This window comes from Corylus avellana, chromosome 5 (assembly GCF_965113065.1).
Source record: "Corylus avellana chromosome 5, dhCorAvel1.hap1.2, whole genome shotgun sequence".
Classification (NCBI taxonomy): Eukaryota; Viridiplantae; Streptophyta; class Magnoliopsida; order Fagales; family Betulaceae; genus Corylus; species Corylus avellana.
In genome coordinates this window covers 26,813,083-26,830,828 of record NC_142494.1, presented here as the reverse complement: position 1 = coordinate 26,830,828, position 17,746 = coordinate 26,813,083, and the positions used below count along the sequence as shown (strand labels likewise).

The window sequence follows — 17,746 nt, the reverse complement described above, 5'->3', positions numbered from 1 at the left end:
TTTACATGTTTTTATTTAGTTGTGTGTGTATTTTTAGACTTATAAATTAGATTTGACATCTACCAAAACAAATTGACCATTCATTCCTACTTTAATTATTTGTGAATGTTTTTATCTTGAAAACATAAAACAAAAAACAAAAAAACAAAAAAAGAAGAGAATTTTAACAAGTAACGTTGGTATAATCTTTTTATCCTCTCAAAATTGATATGACTTAATGATAATTTTAAAAGATACATCAACTTTGAGAGCGATAAAAAGATGGTCCCCAAATAAAGCAAAATTCCCGGCCTTATATGGTTGAGGATAAAAAAAGGAAAAAGAAAGGTAGGAGGTTGATGATCAAGGGCTAAGATGACATCCACTTTAACGAAATGATTTAGAAAGAAGACAAAGAAACATGAATTGACCTAGTGAGGGGAGGGACAGTATCTCATACTGGTGTGAGAAATGGATCTTTTGCACTATGGCTTGATGCAATTTGCATTTTGCTAAAGACAATTAATCAACTGCACATGCATTTATTTGTAAATGCCCCACACATATATACATTTATTTGTGTATGCATATATATAGAGAGAGAGAGAGATCAATGATTAACAGGAAATAATGCAAGGGAGAAGGAAAGGACTAAGTTGTGCAGAAAAAAGCACAAGAGAACAAAATCGAGGCCCTCGTGCAACTACTGGATGTTTCGATGTACATCGCAACTTTATTATTATAATTATTATGAATATCAATGAGGCAAAAGCAAAGGGCATCAGCTGCATGTGTGCGTGTGGGTAGACATTCCCCCTCCTCTCTTCTGCCCCCTCCCCCTATATGCAAATTTGCAAATGCCCCTTCCCTTCCTTCTTCACCCTTCACACTACTCTCTCTCTCTCTCTCTCCACACTTATTAATTATAAGTAACCTTTTCTGGCCTACCGTATGTATCCCTTCTGAAGTTCCGTGCATCTCCTTCATCCACTTGAGTCCTATCATTCATTCACATATCCCTATCTTCTTGTTCTCTTTGCCTTGCTCTCTTTTTTATTTTTTATTTTTTTGGAGTTTATAGCTCGAATCAATAACTTAGTATGTCGGCAATATATATCCAAATTGTGTGATCCATTTTAATTTAATACTTTTAACATTTTTGGGAGCCCTTTATGCCACTTTTCATGCAATAATGATGTCTACATATTGTGGTGCAATTACCCAACCTCCAATATCCCGTCCAGCATGTATCAAATTAGGTGGAAAGGAGATTCTTCCGTCTATGATTCTCGCATATATTTTTAAAAATGAACAAAATGTTTTTCAATCCTTAGGGTAAATACTTTGTAAAAAATATACTTCCAACATCACATCAATGGCAACATTTTGCAATCGATGGCTTGTAGAAATGTGCATAGCTTACATGTGACTCATGGCTTGCATGTTCTTCACGAGATCAGTTTGGAATAAAATGTCAAGTACAAAAACAACAGTAATAGAGGAAGCTTTTTAAATTACTTGATCTAAATTGAATTGAATTGATTTTTTTTTTTAAAAAAAAAGGGGGGTGGGGGGTGGGGGTTGGGGGGAAGGGAGAAATGGCAATTAATCTGCTCATCACTTCTAAATATTCGAAAGTGGGACTGCATCTTTTGTGTCAAATCCCTTTCTAAGGATCTCCTTATGGATCCACACATTGTTCGAGTCACCATCCAATCTGCCTTTTATGCCACTTGAAGACAAGCCATCAGCTTCAAAAAAAAGAAGTCAAAAAACAAAATAAGAGTAGAAGAGATAAACAGAAATTACAAGACAAAGGCTGTCTCATTACAATCATATACCATGTTGATTAGACTGATGATCATCATGTACACCTACTGTACGGAGCCGCCCAATTATATGTAATATTTATCGTGTATGTTCACAATAACCCTTGTCTTTGATTGATTCCCAATGCAAAAAAAAAAAAAAAAGCACTTGTTCAAGGGAAATTTGTTGTCTATTTGGTTAATTAATTTACAAAATTACCTCTATTTGTCATGTTTCAACACTTACTCTAGCCCAAGACAATTAAACTTTTCTTACCTCTTCCTTTTCCTCCTCGTTTCCTTATGAAGTTGTCCCAAGGGGTTTCTCTCTTCAAGAGCAAAACTTTCATTTTTGTCTAGATTTGTTTGCCTCTTTTGAGGTTTAAAACTTTATCTATCATCTCAGGTAATTTATTATCCGCCTCTCATGAAACTTTATCCATTGTCTCAAGTGATCTATTTTTGATCTGTCAAAAAATGCAGCCTCATTCCCTCCACATCCACCTTACCACCTCCGGCCTGCGACCCATTACGTTTCCCCCTCTTCCCATATTTGCCATAACTTTCAAAATTGGTTCTGACAAAACTCAATCAGTCATCTTCAATAAGTTCCTCCCCCAATGCACACTTCACCACCGTCATCACTAGTCTCCTTGTTCTCGTCACTACATCCCTCGCGTCCTTGCCATCTCAGTTGTTGGTGGTGTTTTTATTTTATTTTATTTTTTTTCTATACTTTTCTATTTTTGCAGCCCTTTTTTTTTTTTTTCCTACCAACGTCCGAGTATATGGTTAAAGAATATTTCAAAGGTCATGTCTCTATTTGCGTCCTTTGCATTGAAGGTTTGAGTAGCATTGAGGAGTATCGCGACAGTCATGCCCATGCTTACACCTTGTCTAACCGTCTTAAGTGGCGGCCACTTTTTTTAGTGTTCGTGCCAACAATTCATAAGGCCGCGTCATTCATTAGATACAATTTTTTTTTTTTTATTTATTTACTTTGGTTGTTTTAGAGCATATTAATGGATTCACCAACCATTTTTCTTGTTTGTAGTTCTTCTCTAATGTACTTGATAAAAAAAAAAAGTTTGGCTATATCTAAAAGTTTCAATTGCCTGCCCCGTGTGGCATACCTCTTCTATGTGCTTTTCCTCGTGTCAGGAACTTTAAGGGGGGCACCCATAGACCCAGTTATTGGTGGGTTGGGGGATAAATTGTACTGTTGTGAAAAAAAAAAAAAAAAAAAAAAAGAGGAAAAAAAGGTGAGGATGTATTTATTACTTATTTTAGATAGTCAATCCATCGCGCACACACCAATAAACAACTATAGTTGGTGTGTGTGAAAAGGGTTATTTTTTGCCATTAAATTAGTAAATACATCCCTATTCTTCTTCTTCCTCTAATTGTTTAATAAAAATAATATATATATATATATATATATATATATATATATATATATATATATATATATATATATATATTTTTTGTAAATAAAAATAATCTTTATTGATGTTGTTGCATGTTGCTAAAAAGAGAGATGATTAGGTACTCCTTTTTAACTTAACTTGGGTTTATACTGTCTTTAAGGGGTATGTCAATTGGCTGAAAATCGATCACCAGTTCGAATTCTCCCTCTCTCTTTTGTGTGAACATATCAAAAAAAAAAAAACTTGGGTTTACACTATACATTTAATAAGTCTCATATATATTCATTGACAAAATGTTTCGAAAACAAATTCAATATGTTTAATATAATTATAGTTAAGGATATTTCGGGAAAAATTAAGGTTTTAGAGTTTTAGACGAATAGAAAACTCCAAATCTCCAATCATATTCAGTCAATTGATGTGACTAATAGAAAACTTTATTAGATTACACTTTTTTCTCTCTTCAAAATAAAAATATTAATCAACAATAAAAAAAATATTTACAAAAGACTTAAAATTACTCTTTTAAGTTCTATCAAAATAACGATTTTTATTGTTAAAGTAATGATTAAGTGATTAAATGTATATCTTTCTATTGGCTTAAGTTTTTGGGATAACTAGTAATTTAACATGGTATCAAAGCCAAATGTCAAATCAGCCCCCATTTAAATCAAATATTTCACATATTGAATCTCACCTATTAAAAGAAAGTTTGAGCCCACGTGTGAAGCTTAAACTTTTATTTTTTTGAATAACTGTTAATTTAAAATTTATATTTTATTTTCTGTTTTTAAGTTAAAGATAGTAAACAAACTCTCCAAAATATAAAACACTATACAAATATTTATATATGAAAAAAAAAAGCAGCCCCGAGACACGAACAAACATACTCAGGAATCAATTTTCGAACTCTTGAACAAAAATTTTCGTTTAAACAAAAATTCCCGAGGCCTGAATGCACGGAAAAGTGATTTATCATTATTATTATTATGTTTTTGGAGTAGAGTCTTATGGAATTTCGTTTCCTTTCAGAGTTTATACCAGATAAAAGAGTCCAAAAAGTCAACAGCAGAGTTCTATGAACATAGCCTCTGTAGGAATCACAGTGCACAGCATCATACTGCTACAAGGGCCAGACTAGGTTTCAAACCTGCTGTTTTAGAGTAGATATACAACTCTCTCTCTCTCTCTCTCTCTCTCTCTCTCTTCACTTATTCACATGCTAATCAAGTTTCTTTTGTAATTACAATTAATTTCCAATTGGGTGTTTTGCATGTGCCTCCTCATTTAGATATGCCTTTTTTTTTAACTCACTAGTTAAGGCCTTTCTCTAGCTTCATAAGTATAGTAATACCCAAGTCATTTCCCTGAAGCTAAGGGAAAAAAAAAAAAAAACACAAAAAAACACACATACACACCTCTTAGGGTTTGAGCTCACTAGCCCAATGAAGTGGGCCAGCTAACCGAGGCCCAAATAAGCCTAATAACGATACCCACGTGGCTACGAAGCGATAGGGTGCACCTACAAAATACTAGTTAACCTCTCATACTTGAGTCAAACTCTAATTCCAACTCGACCGGCGATGTTTCAGAACCGATAAAAAAGTGTCATAATTCACTTTGACACTTTAACATTCATGTGACATTTAATGCCGCCTAAGCTATGGACGTTATTGAAAAAACATCATAGGCAATTCATGTACGACTTAATTAAAATACTATATTTAACGAGACTATGTAGACCGAGAGTTTTCTGAATAAAAGTATGAATTCAATCTCTTGATGATTAGATCGGTCGTTCTTTCACTTCTAGGGTTCCTTATGGATTAACTTAGACATTAAAAATATTTTCGTCGGCACATTCGACAAGCCTTTATATTTACTATTTTCTTTTTCTTTTATTCTTTTTTTTTTGAAAGATATTTTCTTTTCTTATAATAGGTATAACAGGGTTATTCCTTCTTTGTCTAGGCAGAGGTGATTTCAGTATCATTAAAAAAACAAAAACAAAAATCATTTTCTCGAAAACACCAACATTCATTATAAAGAATTTTTAGGTGTAGACATTTTACAATATCTGCCAAATTTAACTGCCTTCCAACCGCCTCAAATCCCACCCCCGGCGGCCCCACACACGCACAAACAAAGCCCAGTCTCTCTTTCTCTTTGTAAAAGATAAGTTAAAAACGTTGGGAAGTTTGATGGATAATAATATTTTATCTAGATTTTCTACCTTCTCTTTTGTGATTTCAACTACAAAATGTTCAGTCAATTGGCATCTTCAGTAAAAACTTTGCCAAAATAAATAATAATAAAAAAAAAAAAGAAAACAATTTTGTCATTTAATTTTCTGAATGTGCTTCATTTACTTTGAGGTCTTAGAATAGGGTCCCTCCTTGTAGGGTGCATGGTTTGGACTATGTGGCCTTTCTCTCTCTCTCTCTCTGTGTCTCTCTCTCTCCATCCAGTGGTGAGACCCATTATATATATGTACACTTGTGGCTAACTGAAGCTATAGGAGCCCATACCATTTACAGTTCTTTGTGAAGTGCGGTGGAGCTTCTTGGGAGCATCAATGGCTGTTTTCATGGTGGTTCTTGGGGTGCTCTTGGTGCTCTGTATCTGCTCTGCTTTGTTGAGATGGAATGAGGTGAGGTACAGGAAGAAAGGTTTGCCTCCAGGAACAATGGGTTGGCCTGTATTCGGTGAGACCACCGAGTTTCTAAAACAAGGTCCAGGCTTCATGAAAAACCAGAGAGCAAGGTGATTCTTTTTACTTCAATTGGGTCTTCTTCTTGGTTGGATGTTACAGGGTATCTCTGTTTCTGTCTTGCATTATTGGTCAGAAACCTTTTGGTTTACTTTATTGTCTGTACTTTCTACCCTATGTTTTTGGCCAGTTACTGCTTCTTATATTCAACTAGTTAGTTTTATGCTTAAAGCTGACCTCTGCATGCCCTACTTATTTGTTAGTATAATTGAGCTTTTGGGTTACTGTAGCTTCGACTAACCCTTTGCAAATCTCATTAAGAAACTAACAATACCTTGCTTTCCTTCTGTTTGAAAGATGGCCTTAAATCATTTAATCAAACTTTGTTTTTATAACTATATGACAAAAACATCCCTCTTCACACTTATTTGAGTTATTGTAGTTGAGTAGGATGTTCTAGTTACTTTGTGATTTATCCTAGAAAAATAAATCTCATACAGTTTTGTTCATGTATTTTTCTCTTTTAATAACAGATATGGCAGTTTTTTCAAGTCCCACATACTAGGCTGCCCTACCATTGTATCCATGGAACCAGAGGTGAACAGGTACATCCTGATGAATGAGGCAAAAGGCCTTGTTCCTGGCTACCCCCAGTCCATGCTGGATATCTTAGGGAAATGCAACATTGCAGCAGTTCATGGCTCCACCCACAAGTACATGAGAGGGGCATTGCTTGCCCTCATTAGCCCCACCTTGATCAGAGAACAGCTTTTGCCAAAGATTGATGAATTCATGAGAACCCACCTTAGCAACTGGGATAACCAAATCATTAATATTCAAGAAAAGACCAAAGAGGTTTGTGTCATAGCCACAATCCTAATTCCTCAACACAAGGCAGTTTCATAAAGTTCTAACCTTTTTCTTTTTCTCTGTTTCTGCAGATGGCTCTTCTCTCATCCCTTAAGCAGATTGCTGGTATTGAATCATGCTCAATAACGCAACCTTTCATGACTGAGTTCTTTAAGCTAGTTTTAGGGACACTTTCATTGCCTATTGACCTTCCTGGAACAAATTATCGTCGCGGATTCCAGGTAAATTGCTCTTCATAGTATTTTTCTCATTCTATACAGAGTCTTGATTTCATGGAATTTTTAATTATAATTTACATGCTTCACCATGTTTTACAGGCGAGGAAAAATATTATAAGCATGTTGAGCCAGCTAATAGAGGAAAGAAGAGCTTCCCAAGAAACCCACCAAGATATGCTGGGTTGCCTTATGAGAAGTGATGAAAACAGACACAAACTAACTGATGAAGAAATCATTGATCAAATAATTACAATTTTGTATTCCGGTTATGAAACTGTTTCCACTACTACTATGATGGCCATCAAGTATCTCCATGATCATCCTAGAGTTCTTCAAGAACTCAGAGTGAGTTACAACATCCTACTTCGAAATGTTAATATATTCTAGTATGGCATGCTTGTGGTGCTGAATTAATTTTCAAAATTTTGTAGAAAGAACATTTGGCAATTAGAGACAGGAAGAACCCGGAGGATCCAATCGATTGGAATGATATAAAGTCCTTGAGGTTTACTCGTGCGGTGAGAAATTTGTGGCTTTCTTTGAATACATTATCCGGTTTTTCAATAAAATATACGAAGTTGAATAAAATTTCATTTGGGTTTGCTTTTTCTCATGCAGGTGATCTTCGAGACCTCAAGATTAGCCACAATTGTTAATGGTGTTTTAAGGAAAACCACGCAGGATATGGAGCTGAACGGTGAGTTAAAAAAGTTTGTCTTTTTTGTGCTAGCTTCTATAGTCTTTTTATGGGCTCAAGAAGCTGTTTTGCAGCTACCATCTCTGTTTCGCACTTTCGCAATAAATAAGTCTGAAACCTAGCATTTCCTGTCGATCTAGGCAGATAATTCTATTTAAGACTAATTAACAAAGTGGGGAACTTTTCTTTTGTTTATAGTATGTGTGCTTCTTCGCTCAAGGTGTGGTTAGTTAGTCAACATGTGGTTTAGAAAGTGATGTGTATATATATTTTTATTTTAGATTCCACCCTTGGTGTCAGTCAAAATGTATTGTTAAATATTAAGCCGCGTTGGTTTGTTGGTTTGTTGGTTTGTGTCATGTGCCGGTGCATACCAGATACGAGTTTTGAGTGTCCCGCGTTCCCAATTATTGATGTAGTAGCTCCATCTTGCGTCCTGTGCATGTGAACGTTTCTCTATCCATAATCAACTGTGGAGTTCAAAAAGCTAATTAAAGCTTTTTTCTCTGTTCAGGATTTGTGATTCCAAAGGGATGGAGAATATATGTTTATACGAGAGAGATTAATTATGATCCTTTTCTATACCCAGAACCATTCACCTTCAATCCGTGGAGATGGCTGGTAGGTGACTGTTTTACTTTTGCTTTATTTGCCTGCATTATTCATGGAAAAGTTCCTAATGGCCTAATTACCTATGACTGCAAAAAGCAGGATAAGAGCTTGGAGTCTCAAAATTACTTCTTGATATTTGGAGGGGGGAGCAGGCAGTGTCCTGGAAAGGAACTGGGAATAGCAGAAATTTCCACTTTCCTGCACTACTTCGTGACTAGATACAGGTAAATATAGTGGTTTCCCTATTTGGGTCAGGTGAAAACTGCAGTAAAAAGGTAAATAACTTACACAAATGTAATTTTTTTTTTTTTCTTTCATTGCAGGTGGGAAGAGATTGGGGGTGATAAACTAATGAAATTTCCAAGAGTTGAAGCACCAAATGGGCTACATATTAGAGTCTCGTCTTACTAAATTAACTCACATATGTATTGTACAGAAGCAAGACAGCATATAAAAGAGAGATGATTGCACAATAATGTTCTAACAGGCTAGAAATTAATGAAACCGAGAGTTTCCATTTCTTGGCTAATTAATATTGCTCCCAAATCTGCCTTTGCTCTCAAGGACCAATCTCCCTGACCTTTGCATGCCTTCATTACCATCATCACTTCACTTCCAAACGAGAGTTCAAATAAAGAGAAATATGGAAACTATAACTAACAAATATATAAAAGTAGACAAGCTTTAAAGGCCCAGGGGCCTCAAACCCTTCATTCATTTTGGAGTTGGGCCATTTCTATGCTTCTCATCCAATGTAAAGTGTTGAAGCATGGGCCAATAAGAACATCCTCATCAAAGCTTTTATATTGCACTTTGCCATCTATCTGGGTTTGAAACCAAGGAACAATATATATAAGAACAGAGCAATCCCAAACTGAATGGCCAATTCCCTGCTTTTGGAGCAACCAAACTACATAGAAAGCTTTCTCTTTGTCGCCCAAAGAGGTGGCAAACATGCAAGAATGTGGAATTCTAGATATGGATCTATTAATTTTCCCTTACCCAAACACGACCATATGATAGAATTCAAGTGGGCTTTAAGGAGAAAGTATGTTTAAGAACTCTTATTCAATTTACGACATAAACAATATGCTGAAAATCCAACCATAATTTCTCCTTGAATAGGAATCTTGAATAATTCATAAATATAATAATAATTTATTACTTATTTCAATTTCTTCTTTATTTAAGACATAGATGTTGTGCATCACTTGAACATTCATAATCATTTTAAAATATAATATTTTTCTCAATTTAATTATTTTTCTCTCTACGTCAGCTTTTCTTTTTTGGGTTGATAAAATTTTCATCCATCGAAAAAAAAAAAGAAGAAGGATTAATTACTTTTTCAATATACGTGGTTTATCCTGAAATCAAACTACCCTTCAATTGTAAAAAGTACTATAGATAGTACTTGTGAATATCTAATAAATGCAGTTAGTCCTGACCAATAATTTAATAGTGTGATATGTCAAACCAATTAGCAATTGCCATGTGTCTCACATGAAACAATCAAGTTATGCATTTGTGAATTATTGTCGTGGGGTGCAGGTTGTCTTCAAATATTTGTATCTGGTTATGATTAAAGATTTATTTGAGTTTGCGATTTCAAAAAGTATGATTCAAAAATAACGATTTTTAAATGTGCGATTTAGAAACGTAATTTTAAAAAACGCAATTAAGTTTTTGGCAAAATTACTATTTAACCTTTAAAATTGCAGTTTAATTACCATTTAAAAATTGTTTTTAAAAAAAAAACACCTCCTTATCTGCTATTTAAAAACGCATACGTATTTTCAAATTGTAATTTTTTTAAAAATTAATCCTAAACAATTTATTATTTACGATTTGATTTAAATTCACTTTTTTAAAAAAAAATTATCAATGAAACCATCCGCGTCTTCTTAATTCAAGAGGCTCTACCAGAGACAGGCCAATGACCAATGGGACCTTATTGCTGCCTGCTATTAATGTCAATGGCTCAGTTGCCAAGAGCGCGTTGAGGTTATTTTCTTGTTGGGTTTTACTTTTTAGGCTTTAGCCCATGGAAATGGACCAAATGGTAGGCAATTTACCACTTCAAAATCATGCTGAAAGATTTCCAGAATTTTGATAAAGGACAGTTGAAATGGTAGCCTCTAATTCCTCTGCCCCTCTCTCTCATCTGAAATTGCAGAGGGCGTCCAGTGCACCAAGAATATGCTCCATTAAGAATGAGTTTGGCAATGCAATTTCGTACATTAAAAATAATATTTTAAACCAAATTGCAATTAAAAATGTTATTTTAAACCAAATCCCAAAAAACATATAGTTTGAGAGTGCATTTTTAACATCTACACATGGGCACGTCAAAACGGACATAAATTTGTTACAAAATAGTTTGTAGTTAATTCATACAAACCAATCTAATAAAATCATATATGTCTCATATCTATTAAAAAAACATGTGAGAAGCACATATCTTTTTAAGGACATAGCTTTTCTTCAAACTAGATTGGAAGATTTTCCTTCAATTTAATCTATAAAAGTGACACGTGTCAATTGAACATGTGAAAAGCACATACTTTTTTTTTTTTTTTTACATGTCCACACAAGGGAAGGAGGATGAGGGGATTCGAACTAGTGATATCCACTTCATAAGGTGGGATTCACAGCCGATTGAGCTACCCCTTGGGACACATACTTTTTTTTTTTTTTGCGAAAGACACATACTTTTTTAATAGTATGTACAAAGTTAATTGAAATAAATTTTATTAAAAACTCGTGCATCTCGCATGTTATTAAAAAAAAAAAAGACACATGTCACTTTTATAAACTAAATTGAAAAAAATCCCTCCAACTTAATTTAAAGAAAAGCTTTATTATTTTTTAATAATGTGTTTCTCACATGACACATGTTAAGGTACACATGTCTTATGAATTAGAAATTTTAGAACTGTCTTTTGATGGAGATAGAAAACTGAAATGGAAAGACTGGTTCAACGGATACCCGCGTGAATATTATTTCACTTTATGGAAAAGTTCATAGTTCATAGGATATGGAAAAGTTGTGTCTTTGACGGAGAATTGAAAACTGAAATGGAAAGACTGGTTCAATGGATACCGCCGTAAATATTATTTCACTTATTATGTTATTCTCCAACGTGAATATATATACAATAAAAGAAAATAAATTGAATTGAGCTATTTACGCTATAGTTTGAACAACATATTGCTTAATCATTTAATTAATATTTTAACTATTATTCTTGTATGCATGTGTGATGTGTGTCTAAACTTAAAAGGCGAATAAAAAAAAAAATAATTCCAACTCGATCTCGAGATAGATTTATTTAAACAGATAAATTTTATATAGACCATTTCACAAACAGTCAAATTTAAACAAGAAGTTATTAGAGATCCGAATCCTTTAATATTGATCCTTTCACAAACTGTCAAATCAACAAATTATTAGAGACCCCAATTCCTATAATAGACCCTTTCACAAACTGTCAAATTTAGACAAGAAATTATTAAAGATCCGAATCCCTTAATAATCTGCCAAGGGTAGGCAACCTAATGTAGTGACAAAGTGCCAACCCTATGAGTGCTGCTAGGCCTGGCATATTATAGCATATGCCCCCAGTGCTGCGGTCATACATAAATATTGACTAACAATCCGTTGGGAAGTGTCAAACACGTTTTCCGTAGAAAAATCCCCCTATTTCGTTTTCCTGTGACCAGGGAATTGGGGGTCCATTTGCAAGCCCAATTCTCATTTTCATATTTCTCTACTTTTTTGTTTTGGAACCTCTCCTATTAAATTTATTATTGTCTTTCAAGTATATAATTTTCAAAATTACCTTCCTTAATTCAAACTCTGAAAAAGTTAGTGAAAAAAAATATTAATCTTTATAGAATCCCATGATAAATCAAAAGGATAAAAAGAAAGATAGGAAATACAGAGAGAATTAAGGGTTGAATAATTTTAAATACAAATAAATTCCTTAAATTAGGATTAACAAATCCCTTAATTTATAAAATACAAATATCAACATGGATTTCTATTCTTATCAACTTTCAAAGTAGTAAATAAGTTTTTAAAAAAGTAATTAAAATTATTTTCGTGATCTCAAAAAATCCTTTGCATTTAAATGGAAGTACATTGAGAGGGGATCACGTGACGTGACCAGCCAGGGCTCCCCAATACTAACGGCGAGATTAACGCAAAAGAGAAGAGAAAGCTTTTACTCTCCCACACAAACCAATACACGTGTTAACTTCCTGATCCCACACGCTTACTTTATCACTCCTCCCCATTCCCTCCGCATAAAAAGATTCAAAACCACCTCCTCTGTCGGTGTTATTCTCTCTGCACTTCTTTTTCTCTCGTGACGTGTCTCCCTCCAACTGAAAATCAGATTAATTAGGAATTTTTTTTTTTTTTTTAAAAAAAAAATTAGTTAATGCCATATACCGTTTGAGCACATATTTGCTCCTTAAATTGAGCAATTGTAGACTGCAAATTTCTTATTCATGTTGTCCCTATTTATGTTTTAAATCCATTAAAAGGAAAAGAGATCCAGCATTCCTAGGAATAACTTAGAGCATTTTTAATGGAGGAGTCATATTTTTATATAAAATGACTTATCAAAATTTACTTTTATCTAATTTAGTTAAGCTATTTTTAAATGTCTCTACATCCGATTAACTATATTTCTATCTATTCTATTAAAATATTATTAAACGTAAAAAAAGTTTTAGGAAAAATGGGAAAAATAAAACATGCAGAGAAAAAGTAGGAAAAGATTTGGGAAAAAAGAGAAAACAGGTAAGAGAAACAATGAAAAATAAAATAGCCCACTTGAAAAGTGCTGCTATAGTTAGTTTTTTTTTTTTTGTTAGCTCTTCCAATCAAATATCTATTTTTTTTTTTTTTTTTTGCTAATCTAATGTATGGAGTTTTTAAACATTTGAAGAGTTATTTTAGATAAAGTAACATTTGACTATTCCATTAAGAATGCTCTTCCATTTGGCTATTTTAGATAATGCCAGATTTTGTCCATTCAAAGTGATATGCTTTTAAAATTATACCATTATATCAAGATTTAATAATAATTTATTTTAAATTTAATGATAATTTATATTTAAAGGAATAAAAAAGGAACAAAAGTCTTAATGCAGCATTAAGTATATTATAAACACGAAGGGTTAGAATTTATATTTACTTAAAAACACGTTGACCTTTAATCTAGAGGAAGTAAAGTAAAGAACAAAGTATTTAATTTAACAGTGACAGATCATTACTATTTGAACCCCACATGTACCGTATTGGACCAATGCAACCTTTCCTAATTACCCTTTGCTTCTCATTTTACCTTTTTTTTTTTTTTTTTTTTTTTTTTTTTTAAGCAATCACTTTATAGTGCGATTGATATTGCTGTTTTATAGACAAAAAAAAGTATAATTTTAAAACAAATAACAGAAAATGAACTATTTGGGGATTGATTTTTTAAAAAATTACAATTTAAAAAAATTAAAAAAAAATTAGAATCTATAAAGTATAATTTTAAACTAAATAACAGAAAAATGAACTATTTGGGGATTGATTTTTTAAAAAATTATAATTTAAAAAAGTAAAAAAAATTAGAGTCTATAAAGTATAATTTTAAACCAAATGACAGAAAAATGAACTATTTGGGGATTGAATTTTTTAAAAATTATAATTTAAAAACCTAAAAAATATGAGTTTTCAAATAGTAAATATGAATGTAATTTTTGAAAATGTGCAATTTTAAAAATTAAATTATTATTTTTTTTTAAAACGCTTGATTGCGTTTTTAAAATCACACTTTTAAATTGTAAATTTTTAAATTATTATTTTTTAATCATACTTTATAAAATCGTAAACTCAACGGAGCTTAACCATCAAAATTAAATCAAACCGGTTGAATCATAGGGAGTTCTGTTGTCACAAGACTTAAAATTGATCATGGAGACAACTTCTGTTTAACCAAAGAAACCCAATCTCCATCTCGCTGTCGCGCTGTCATTGGTTGTTTGCACCAGCACGGGCAGCCTTTGAATAAGTCAATAAAAGTAAAACCTTAAACATTCGGACACGTCTCCATTTAACCCTCCACTCGTGCCGATCTCCGCGGACTCGCACGTGCCAACGCCTACTCCACTATTATATTCCCACACAAAGTCTCCCTCTCTCACCCTTCAAAACCACCCCCCCACCTCTTCACACTCTTCAACTCTTTCTCAAACTCTCTCCCTCTCTCTCTCTCTCTCTCTTTCTCTCTCTGCAATGGCTTCCACTGAAGCTTCCGTCGCCCCAACCCCGTTGCTGAAGGATGAACTTGACATTGTGATCCCCACCATCAGGAACCTGGACTTCCTTGAGATGTGGAGGCCATTCTTCCAGCCTTACCACCTCATCATCGTCCAAGATGGTGACCCTTCAAAGACCATCAACGTCCCTGAAGGCTTCGACTACGAGCTCTACAACCGCAACGACATCAACAGGATTCTGGGTCCCAAGGCCTCCTGCATTTCATTCAAGGACTCTGCTTGCCGCTGCTTTGGCTACATGGTCTCCAAGAAGAAGTATATCTTCACAATTGACGATGACTGCTTTGTAAGTTCTTTGATTTATGCTGTTTTGCATCTCGATTTTTGTTTCTCGTGTGAAAGTTTAGATCTTGCTCTGTTTTTAGGTTTGGATTTTACGATTTTTTGTTTCAGTTTTGTATCTATTTGGATGATTTGGTTTCTGGGTGTTGTTGATTCTGAATTTGTTTGTGTGCTCTGCTTGTTTTTGTGTTTAATTCGATCTTCCCTTTTGACACGATATTGTCTGCTAATTTTATTTTTGTAGTTGTAGCGTGGATCTAATCTTCATCGATTTCAATTTAGCTAAAATGTGTTTCTGATCTGCAATTTTGATTTTAAGCTTCAGATACAAACGAATTCTTCGCGTGCTTCAAAATTAATTAATATATGTGTTTGTCTATCATTCAGATCTGAATTCTTGTGCCAATCTGATTATTCAACAAATCTAAAAAAAAAAAATCTGATTTTCACAGCATTGGAATTGAATAGTCATCTCTAGTATTGTGTTGACCAAGTCCTGCTGAGGGATATTTCTCGCTCGATAGTCTGGATTGATTTTTCCAAATTTTTTTTTTGGCCCTCATTGTGATAGTGACATTTGTAAGTTTGTCGGTAATGCTAGATTTTTAGCATGTTTAAGTCCTTTTTCCAATCTATATTAAACAACAAACTATTCTTATTCTGCGTTTGGTAGTGCATTTTTAAATTAAACCGCATAAAGTGTATAGTTTGGGAGTGAAAATGTTAAAAAAATATGCTTTTTCAAATTGCAAGCAATCGATTTTTGAAATTGCCTTATACTTTCATGTGAGATTTGAAACTTCTTCACATGGATCTATCTTAACTTGGCTCTCTATCGACAGACTGTCGTCAACAATCTCAGAAGTGGAGTCAATCTATGCTTTTTGAATAATGAGTGAGATGTTGCTGTCATGATTGTATATATCTTTTTCTTAGATCTACAGCTGTGATTTATTTATTCATTATTGTATGATTGTACCCTGTTGTATTATTCTATGCTCCTGGAAAGTTTTTTATTATAAGATGGATCTTCGCATATTCCCATTTTTTAATGAGATGTACCTAAAGCGATAATAGTAACTGCAAATTACCTAACTGCCCTGTTCCTTACACTAAAAAGGGTAAATACCAGTCTGCTTCCCGCTTGTGCTTTGGTGGACCTATGCAATGTTTGGGAACTTGCTGGTAATGCTATGACCATTTTCTTCATTTTGATCATTTGTTATGTCCAAAGAACTCTGATTCAAATTGTTTAAACTTGGGCATGCATCTTCCTAGCACATTGTTTCTTGGTTTGACGTTAAGAGTTTATCTTCTACTGACCTATCAAAAGATGTTTGTGTTTTTCTTTTACCTTAATCACCAAACTGATGTTGTGGTAATTTGTTGATGCTTAGGTTGCCAAAGACCCATCTGGAAAAGCAATCAATGCACTTGAGCAGCACATCAAGAACATCCTCTCCCCATCCACCCCTCATTTTTTCAATACCCTGTATGACCCTTACCGTGAAGGTGCTGACTTTGTTCGTGGATACCCTTTTAGTCTACGTGAAGGTGCCAAAACTGCTGTTTCTCATGGCCTCTGGCTCAACATACCAGATTATGATGCACCTACACAGCTTGTGAAGCCTCGCGAGAGGAACACTAGGTTAGCAGTTTATTCATTAACCAAAATGATTTGAAATTTCCCTTTGTAACATAATCCCAATTGCTATGTTTTTTTTTTTTTTTTTTAAAGGTATGTGGATGCCGTTATGACAATTCCAAAGGGCACCTTGTTCCCCATGTGTGGAATGAATTTAACATTCGACCGTGAGCTTATCGGTCCTGCAATGTATTTTGGTCTCATGGGTGACGGTCAGCCTATTGGACGTTACGACGATATGTGGGCAGGCTGGTGCATGAAGGTCCCCTCTCATTCTCCTTTGATTCTCCTCTGATTACTCATAGTTTACCTTCTAGTTTCATATTTGTTTTCGATCTTTTCTAGCATTAGTCCTCCTTGCACATTTGAAAAGTTATGGAACATTAACAGATTTCTGATTGATGATTATTTAGGTGATATGTGACCATTTGGGATTGGGAGTCAAGACAGGACTGCCGTATATCTGGCACAGCAAAGCGAGCAACCCATTCGTGAATCTGAAGAAGGAATACAAAGGCATCTTCTGGCAGGAGGAGATCATCCCATTCTTCCAATCAGCTGTTCTTCCAAAAGACTGCACCTCTGTTCAGAAGTGCTACCTTGAACTGTCCAAGCAGGTTAAGGAAAAGCTTGCTAAGGTCGACCCCTACTTCGACAAGCTGGCGGATGCCATGGTCACATGGATTGAAGCTTGGGATGAGCTAAACCCGGCTGGAGCTGGAGCTTCTGCTCCACTGCCCAATGGCCAAAAGGCCTAATTGCAATTTTGATAGAGAGCCAATGCCATCCATTATCTTACTATAGTTTTTGCGAACTGTCGGTAGTTTTAGTCGTTGTGATGTTTAATTATCGTATCTCTGGCCCATTTGGTTACCTCTTGGATTTGCAGATTGGCGGGTGTAATTTTATTTATTGACTTCATGCTATGTTATCCCAATGAGCTTAGAGCAATAAAATACTCCATTTGATTTATTTACCAGGAATTTCTAGCTAGAATTGCTTGATTGATTGACAGTGATTACACTCCTGTCGGAAAACAAGTGTTTGTGGGTGGGACATGTTTTTATCTTTTTCGTCTCCTGTGCTGTCAATATCATCATCAGCAACCTTTATAACTTATCAAGGATTTGAATTTTGAATTGGGAATAATCGAACTGTTGTG

At 34.2% G+C, this 17,746-nt stretch overlaps 2 protein-coding genes across 4 annotated transcripts; both read left to right on the top strand.

Annotated features, from left to right (window-relative positions):
- Positions 1-5,687: 5,687 nt before the first annotated feature.
- Positions 5,688-8,838, top strand: BR6OX2 (brassinosteroid-6-oxidase 2). Of its 3 annotated transcripts, none has more exons than XM_059594351.2 (9): positions 5,691-5,977; positions 6,458-6,779; positions 6,866-7,015; positions 7,112-7,357; positions 7,444-7,530; positions 7,631-7,709; positions 8,224-8,330; positions 8,418-8,545; positions 8,645-8,838. In XM_059594351.2, exons 1-9 carry the CDS (start codon positions 5,790-5,792, stop codon positions 8,730-8,732), a joined length of 1,395 nt encoding a protein of 464 aa, XP_059450334.2. In that variant the 5' UTR covers positions 5,691-5,789; the 3' UTR covers positions 8,733-8,838. The 3 variants fall into 3 exon arrangements, with proteins under 3 accessions (XP_059450333.2, XP_059450334.2, XP_059450335.2); XM_059594352.2 differs by having other exon boundaries at positions 5,696-5,977; positions 8,421-8,545; XM_059594350.2 differs by having other exon boundaries at positions 5,688-5,977; positions 8,224-8,545.
- A 5,680-nt stretch (positions 8,839-14,518) lies between these two features.
- RGP1 (reversibly glycosylated polypeptide 1) lies at positions 14,519-17,556 on the top strand. Its single transcript, XM_059595858.2, has 4 exons — positions 14,519-14,943; positions 16,337-16,587; positions 16,678-16,846; positions 16,998-17,556. Exons 1-4 carry the CDS (start codon positions 14,614-14,616, stop codon positions 17,340-17,342), a joined length of 1,095 nt encoding a protein of 364 aa, XP_059451841.1. The 5' UTR covers positions 14,519-14,613; the 3' UTR covers positions 17,343-17,556.
- Positions 17,557-17,746: the final 190 nt, after the last annotated feature.